Source organism: Lithobates pipiens, unplaced genomic scaffold (assembly GCF_037356315.1).
Source record: "Lithobates pipiens isolate NorthernLeopardFrog02 unplaced genomic scaffold, aLitPip1_a1.2 Scaffold_23, whole genome shotgun sequence".
Classification (NCBI taxonomy): Eukaryota; Metazoa; Chordata; class Amphibia; order Anura; family Ranidae; genus Lithobates; species Lithobates pipiens.
In genome coordinates, this window is record NW_027507785.1 from 277,283,403 (window position 1) to 277,292,500 (window position 9,098).

Here is a 9,098-nt window from a genome sequence, read left to right on the forward strand (position 1 = left end):
GATAAATGGCACATGTATTGGGCATGTGCCCCCTAAACAGGCATGTGATTTTTCATAGCCATGCCGCCCTGCCACAGTAAATGTACGTGGGGTGGTCCAGAAGTTGTTAAAATGGTTGTAAACTCTTACATAAGCCCAGTAAAATGACTGGCCTCAGGTGACACACAGATTAAACAAATCCCCTTACATAAGTTGTACCTGCAGCCCTCTCTTGTCTACATCTGTTCAAATTGCTGAATTATGAAGCTTGTCTGAGAGTTCAGAAAAAAGGGGGCGGAAAGCTGAAGTTACATTCTGCAGAACTCAGTGAGGAGAGCTGATTGGAGGGAAAGGACACAACCCCCTCCACACAGCACACAGGAAAAAAGCTGAGGCTGTCAATCAGCTGGAGTTCCCTCCCCTGTCACCATTTTTCCCTTGGTGTCAGGAAAACTTATCAGAAGTGATTCATACTGATAGAGAAATGAAGCAGGAGACAGAAAATGACATAGTGCCCTTAATTAAGACAAGTGTACACCATAGAGGGATATGCTTTGTTCATAGTTCCTGTATGATGTTTACAACCATTTTAAGTACAGATCTGCCTTAAAATTGATGGCTATTCTAGAGCTCCCTACCCTCCCAAATAAAAAATAAAGGAACTGTTCCCATCTGAAAAAGTTATGATTAGTGGCCTATTTAGAACAGCAGTACATTGATTTTTGTTTTCTTTTTTTACTTTCTGATCAGTTGTCCCAGTTAACGTCACCTGCACCCGCACTGACTTCAACATCCAGATTCCAAGCCAGTCTGTCCCTCGGCTGGAGAGGAGCCACATCTACCTGGGTACTCCGGCCTGTGCTGCTCAACTCTCTGGCAGTAACTTTAAGATCTATGCCCGCTTTGATACATGTGGGACAGAACCGAAGGTAAGCAGCTGACAGCTATGCACAGTTGTGGCTATCATAAAGCAGGAGGTACATTCCTATATGTGTCCTCCATTTACCAGTGGTAGAACATTCATTGCTAACCCATACATCAATTGTGTGATGGACTGAATGAATGCTGTAGAGTGTGTAGACCTCCTTGGATTCCTCCAAATACCCAGTATAAGGAGCAAGCCTGGAACAGCAATACAATCCCTAAGAGAGGTCCATGGAGTTAATGGAACCCTGTATCCATAGATACACTATATTACCAAAAGTATTGGGACACCCCCTATACCAGTGATGGCGAACCTTGGGACCCCAGATGTTTTGGAACTACATTTCCCATGATGCTCCAGTACACTGCAGAGTGCAAGAGCATCATGGGAAATGTAGTTCCAAAACATCTGGGGTGCCAAGGTTCGCCATCACTGCCCTATACACTCACATGAACTTTAATGGCATCCCAAGTCTTAGTCCGTAGGGTTCAATATTGAGTTGGCCCACCCTTTGCAGCCATAACTGCTTCAACTCTTCTGGGAAGACTGCCCACAAGGTTTAGGCATGGGTCTATGAGAAAGTTTGACCATTCTTCCAGAAGCACATTTGTGAGGTCAGGCACTAATGTTGGACGAGAAGGCCTGGCTCGCAGTCTCCACTCTAATTCATACCAAAGATGTTCTATCGGTTTGAGGTCAGGACACTGTGCAGGGCAGTCAAGTTCCTCCACCGTAAACTCGCTCATCCATGTCTTTATGGAGCTTGTTTGTGCACTGGTGTGCAGTCATGCCGGAACAGGAAGGGGCCATCCCCAAACTGTTCCCACAATGTTGGTAGCATGAAAATTCCAAAATGTCTTGGTGTTCTGACATCTTAAGAGTTCCCTTCAATGGAACTAAGGGGCCAAGCCCAACCCCTGAAAAACAACCCCACACCACAATCCCCCCTCCACCAAATGATTTGGACCAGTGCACAAAGCAAGGTCCATAAAGACATGCATGAGCGAATTTTGGGTGGAGGAACTTGGCTGGCCTGCACAGAGCCCTGATGTCAACTTGATAAAGCACCTTTGGGATGAATTAGAGCAGAGACTGTGAGCTAGGCATTCTTGTCCAACATCAGTGCCTGACCTCACAAATGTGCTTCGGAAGAATGGTCCAACATTCCCATAGACACACTCCTAAACCTTGTGGACAGTCTTCCCAGAAGAGTTATAGCTGCAAAGGATAGGCAAACTCAATATTAAACCCTAAGGACCGAGACTGGGATGCCAATGAAGTTCAAAAAAGTGTAAAGGCAAGTGTTCCAATAGTTTTGGTAATATAATGTATATATGGGGCTGGAATGATCCTGAAAATTCTAGTTTCTTCGTTTTTTGTGCGTTGGTCTAATGGCTTGAAAAATGTATGAATAACTTACCTGGAGCAAGCTCCAAGTTAGCAACTCAGAGGTGAGATCAGAGTATTATTATGATAACTAAGCAGTTATTATTTTCAGAAGTAGGTTAGAAAAAAAAAACAAAAAACAATGTTTCTGGCAAATATGTACTTTATAAAGAAAAAGGCAAAAAAAATAAAATAAAATAAATTATATTATATATATATACACACATACACACATACGTGCTTTTACTTTTGAAAGCCAAAACTATATTTTTTAATGTTTAGGTGTTTAGTTTTGTTTTGTGTGTCCCTACTTGAGAAAGTTGCCATCACTCCTGGGCTCAGCAAGACAGTGATGAGAAATCTCTCTATACTGTACAGGAAGTGAGGATAAATCCAAAAGACGTTCTAAACGTCCCCACTCTGCTCGCAACTAAAAAATACATTCTGGCTTTAAAAAGGTTGTAAAGCCCTCTGTGGAAGTTGTACCTATAGGTAAGCCAATAAAAAGGCTTACCTATAGGTGCTGTAAATATCTCCTAAACCTGCGCAGTTTAGAAGATATTTACTGTGTTTTGCGCTGTTAAGAAACGGCCCCCCCCGGTGCCGTTTCTTCATGTGATTGGCGGCTCCCGCACGCATGAGCAGGAGTGAGGTCACGCGGCTCCGGACAGTCACAGAGCCGGAGTCAGCGGCCCCGGAATAAAGAGGGGCAAACATGGATGTGGCCTGCAGCATGGACGGCGCAGGCTTTGTTTGCAGGCAAGTGTCCCATAATGTGCTAGTTTGCGATGCATACTAGCACATTATGCTTTTCGTTTGCAGGGGCAAAAGGAAGGAAGTAAACCCATCTGGGTTTACTTCCTCTTTAACGCCTTTTTGAAGAACCTCTTTCAGGGCACAACCTTAATATTTATTAGAACATCTGATTCCAATGCATTGCATGCTCCATAATCTTACAATATATAAGAAATGTATTCTGGTAGTGATGTCTCTCTGCTTTTCTTGCAGAAAAGGAACAACACGTCAGTCATTGTGAGCACACTCTATATAGATTTCTCTCTGGGTGCCCGGGAGGACATTCATCAGTATGAGGTGCAGTGTGAACCCAAGAGGAAAGAAGCCTCTGTACGTATCCTGTCTGGTTCAGACCCGGCTCAGCTCCAGGGACTGGTGGAGAATACCGAGCAGTCCCAGCTTCCAGAGGCAGAGGCATCAGAGAGCAGTGATCGGGGGCAGGATAGCAGCGACGTGGTCTTCATCAGCATCTGTATATTGGCTGGAATCCTCATGATCATCGCAGTGGTGGGGTTGGTTCTACTGTGACCATATACCTCAGACGAAGATCATCATAATCACTATGACAATCATTACAAAGTAGGAAGGTTTGGAAGAATGAGGTGCTATAAGTGAAGACCTAAGCTTCTACAGCTAAGGAAGAGACAGTCTATCTGGGTATTCGGAAAGAAAAGCCTGGAAAATCCAGAAGCTGAGAACACAACGCAGTCTTCTTCACAGCTTAGCACTGGAAGTCAATCTAGAACTTGAACTGATACAAGTCCCCAAGAACAGGCATCGAAAGCACCTGCACATTCCTTTAATTCTGTGGAAGGAAACTCTTGTGCTCCCCAGGGAACCTTGGGTGTCCTCAACAAGCAGACTTTGGTTTGAGCTACAAACCGTATCCAACATGCACAATTCAATAGCCAATAGAGTTGTATGCATTACTAGATGCTGTGTCGCGCCAAGCTGCAACTTGAAGCAAAAGTTGTAGTCTGGAAGCTGTATACACCAAGGAGACACTTCCCACAGAACTAAAGTCATATGTAGACATCATTTGAGGACTGCTTACCTGATTATGTTTTTTTATATTATTTATGCCAGGTTACATTACTCAAAGCCCTTGTACACACGGTCGGAGAATCTGTTGGAATGAGTCTTATCGGACCGCGACGTCAGATAATCCGACTGCGTGTGGTATGCATCGGACTGATTCCGTCCGAATCTCCGTCTGATCCAAATTTCCAACATGTTGGAAATATTTTACGACCAACTGGGCCGGACGGACCTAATCCGATCGTGTGTGGAGCATTTTGATCGGACCAAGTGCCACACATGCTCAGATCAAATTCCTACATCAAAGCTATTGGCTACTAGCCTGAATGTAGTCCCATCGTAACGAAATTACGTCATCACGCTCTGAAAGATCGGATTTTTCGCCAACTTGGCCCGACCGTGTGTATGCAACAGTTTCGGACACAATCCGTCGGACTAAATCCGACGGGCAAAATCTGACGGATTTGGTTGGCAAAATCTCCGACCGTGTGTACGTGGGCAAAGACAAATCAAGGCAACCAGTAGAGTTCCAAGAAAATCCAGGAAAACCACCAACAGGGCAACTCAGAAAGACTACACAGTTCAGTTAAATTGATTTTAAAATAAATTTTCCCAGTGCCAGATTAAGCATTGGTTTTAAAAGGTCTGGGCTGGGCTGGACTATAATGCCTTTCCAGTGGTGTCAAATTTCCTCAAGCAAAGTTAAAGTAGAACTTTAGTCACAAAATGAAATTAGAACTATAGGCAAATAGGTTATAATCCCTGTAAGGTTTATTTTTGCTCTCTTTGTCCCAATGGGGTGATTTACCTTCACCTCCTGTCCCATAGCCAAAACAGGAAGTGAGAAGAAATCCTTGCAAATTAAGGGAACTTCTTGGGGACCCCCAGGTAACCAGAACTAGTGTCCCCAACGGATTTCCCCTCTACTACTTTTTTTGGGGACAATCCAAAATTTGGAATTTACTTTCAGTAATAATGGTAAACAGTACAAATAGAAAGTGAATCTCCCCAATGGGGACACAGACAATAATAAAAACTGACAGTTGTTTTACTCTAATCCCTCTATACAAAACAAAAAAAAACAAAAAGGGAAATGAGGCCCCTTTCACCCAGGCTGTCCGATTTCCTGGCACTTTTTCAGGCAGATCTGATCAGACCCTCCAGTCTCCCCTATGGTGTGGCGGATGTCAGCGGTGACATGTCCGCTGATATCTGCCGCTATCCGATCTGAACCTGTCCACAGAATCCAGACGGATGGTGGTCCTATTTTCCCATCCGTCTGGCAGATCAGATGAAAATGGACTGGTTGTCTGTTTTCACCTGATTTCCCCCATAGAGGAGAGTGGGACTGGGTCCGTCTCCGCTCAGTAAGCGGGGACGGACCTGTCACCTGCCTGCTCTAAAGGATCAGGGGAGCGATTCCCCCGATGAGCAAGCAAAGTCGATCAGGCAGAGGCGCCTGTGTGAAAGGGACCTTAGTTTTATTTTAAGTCTTGTTAGATGACTTTAGTCTGGCCCCTTTTGCAGGTATAGCTATGTAAAACATTAAAAAGAAGTGTCTATGCAGTTTAAAATCCAGTAATAAACTGTCTCACTCTGCTCTGCACATGCTTAGTTGCTCTCTATTATCAGGCACTGAGGAATTTGTACCAATCTGCTGACAGTCTTAAAGCAGAATTAAACCCTCCTATCCTTTACAGACAAAGAAGCTGCTTCAGTTTGATCTGAAACTGCCATGGTGCTGCATATATGATCAGTTATGACACCAGCTATTTAACGTTTTGACACTTTGGTTGCAGACACAAGCAAATGTGACAGCTAGCAATCTCGGCATTCCAGGAATGTAACTTTTTTAAACCGTTAAAATTGATGGGTTTAGTTCCACTTTATGATTATCTGCTGTTCTGGGGCTCTGGGCTTCAGCAAGAAGAAACAGGAGCAATGTTGGAGACAATTTACAGCACATGCTAATTTTGGTAGCATAATTATTAATGTGGAATGTATGTTCCTTACTAAATAAAAATATAATGTTATCGAGTTGTTATGGGTAAAGTTCTGCTTTAATGTCACCGCAGAGGAGGTGGTACAGGTGGTGTGCATAAATAAAAATGCAAAGCTGGGTGAAACTTTAAGTGTCCCTAACCTGCACCATCACAAATTTGGATTAGGCGTTCCCAAAATATCAGGTTACTGATAATAAAAAGGTTTACGGTGAGGTAACCCGTTTTATTCAGGGAATGCAAGAATAGAAAACAAGAGCCCTGGGGAGGTACAAACTGCATCCTCTGTGCTATAATTTGGGCATTTTGTGTGTTGTACCTTGTTTGTATTGCAAAGAGTGTTGATGTTGTCCAAAGTGCTTGAACACAAGGGAATCAGATTACTACTCCTTGATTTGAATAGAACTAAAAAGGCAACATTTTTTTTAAGTTTTGGATAGAATGGAGATGGATTACACCCCCTGTCAGTTTTTATTGCTGTCTGTGCCCCCGTTGGGGAGATTCACCCTCTGTATTTTTCCTGTTTACCATCATTGCAAGTAAACGAAAATTCTAAATTTTGGGTTGTCCCCAGAAAAGTAAGAGGGAAATCTTCCAATGGGGACACTAGTTCTAGTGACCGGGGCAAAGAATTTCCTTAAATTTGCAAAGATTTCCTCTCACTTCCTGTTTGGCTATGGGACAGGAAGTGAAGGAAAATCTTCGCAATGGGACACAGATGGAAAAAAAAAAATCTGACAAGGGTCATAACCCTCCCTTGTTCTATCCAAAATGGAAAAAAAAAAGTTTTGCCTATAGTTCTACTTTTAGTTTAGTTCCAAACTTTGTTCTATAGTTTATTAAACAGACTTGATGATTTGATTCCTCCCCCAACCCCCCCACCAAACACGGAGTCATAAAAGTAAAAAAATATGAGGACCTATGAAGTGGCTGTGGAAACACTCATTTATCAAAAGAGAAAGAAAGGAAGGTTCGTGTCTTTAACAACCAATCACGTTTTCTTTTAAATCAGAAAAAGTAACAACTGGTTTCTGATTGGTTCATATTTATTATTATATCTAGATTTAACAATTTTGATGCCTATTGTGAGAAATAGAATAGCAAGGATATTATATTATTTTCTGGGGAAAGCTGTTGAAGCAAACCCTTGGGCATATATTAGGAAATAGCCACTTACCTGTTAAGAAAAAGAAGAGGCTATATAAACAGTGACCAGTTACTGCGGTCCTAGGCTCTGGTCTGCCCTTTCCTTGCCTCACCTTTTGTAAGGGCAGTCACCCATTACAGTGATGGACCAGTGAGGATCACAGGAAGGAAAGACAAAGTTCATGTTTATAGGAGCTAGTTGCTCCTGTCTGCACAGCATCCTAGTCACTGTGACTGCTTTAAAGGGAAGTAGAGGTAGCTGAGGGGTGAGGGCAACTAGAGGTGTAATTTTCCTTTTCATACAAAAGTAGTAGCATTTTTTGCCCCTTCTCTAAAACTAACCCTGGCTCCCCCATCCCAGATATATTCTGACATATATTGGATGACTGCAGCAAGCAGGCATCTCCTGCACCTCCAAATGAAGTCATCTCTATCCTGGCTGAGCCTGCACAGTAGACCTCGTCAGACGTTGATGGGTCACTCTCTGATACAGAAGCCACTTAGGAGGCAGACCCAAGGTTTTTTTTTTTTTTTGGACTTTTACTGTAAATCATCCAGGATCTTTGTACTCACTTATTTCTATTTGTCTCACATGGAACAGACTAGAATCTTCAAAATGTACCAGATTCCAGTTACATATTTTAACATTTATCATAGTATCTATATTGTCTAGTGGAACCATTGGTTTTGCCTATTGTGCTATATGTTTAAAGTGGATCTCCACCTGGAACCCAACCCACCCCACCTTTTTAATTTTTTTCAATCCCACTTACTTGAAGAACGTATCTGCATATTTGAGATACTCACCCATCCAGGAAATCAAACGTTGTCCCAATAAGATCCTCTCATACCCCGATACCTTACCACCATTCTGTCCCACACCACCATGTTTGTTCTGATGTCATCAAAAGGGTCTGCAGCTATTCCGGGTTCATCTGGCGGGCCTCCTGATGATGCACCAATAGGCATGCCCCCTCCTTCCTTCCCAAATGAAAGTCCATGCCTCCTGGGATATGTGACATGCATATCTTAGGAGGCACAGTGGGCGCGTTATTCACCTAAGGCAATTGACATGCATGGGGAGGCAGGGCTGGACATTTTTGCTTAAAAAAAAAAAAAAAAAAAAGAAGAAGCAAGATACGTACACAGGCTGGAAGGAGGGGTGGAGGGAACTACTGAGCTTTGATAAAAAAATAAAAATAAAATAAAACACACACACACACACACACACACAACACAGGAAGCCCATTGGTTTCTATGCAGAACTGCACCAGATTTTGCACTCTCCCGTTTTAGTAAATCAACCCCATTGGTATTTTACTCTTCTACATGCCACCACTGAAGTTTAATTATGCTACCAAATAACAACAACTTGGCACTGAGGAACAATGATTACAGAACCAAGTGCCAGCTAATATACAGTATCATGTGTCCTTTTTTCTCATAAGCATTAAAGTAGAACTATAGGCAAAATAGTTTTTTTTTATTTTGGATAGAGTAAGGGAGAGCAATAACCCTAGTCATATTTTCGCCATCTGTGTCCCAGTTTGGAGTTTTTCTTTCACTTCCTGTACCATAGCCAAACAGGAAGTGAGGAAATTCCTGCAAATTAAGGGAATTCCTTGGGGACCCCCAGGTCCCCATTAAAAAATGTCCTCTCTATTACTTTTCTGGGGACAACCCAAAATTTTACATGTTCTTTACTTTTAAAGATAATGGCAAACAGGACTTCTAATCCCTCTCCACTCTATCCAAAACAAAAAGTTTTTCCTTTAGTTATACTGATGTAATGATGAAAAAAACAAAACAAAAAAAAACCCACAAAACAT

The 9,098-nt window shown here is 42.5% G+C and overlaps 1 protein-coding gene across 1 annotated transcript in view; it reads left to right on the top strand.

Annotated features, from left to right (window-relative positions):
- CDCP2 (CUB domain containing protein 2) overlaps positions 1-5,211 on the top strand; it is a 45,864-nt gene extending 40,653 nt beyond the window's left edge. Inside the window, exons 5-6 of the mRNA XM_077453283.1 lie at positions 730-908; positions 3,299-5,211. Coding sequence (XP_077309409.1) covers positions 730-908; positions 3,299-3,613 — 494 coding nt within the window. The 3' untranslated portion in view covers positions 3,614-5,211. The remainder of the gene's footprint in view (positions 1-729; positions 909-3,298) is intronic.
- The last annotated feature ends 3,887 nt before the right edge of the window (positions 5,212-9,098 follow it).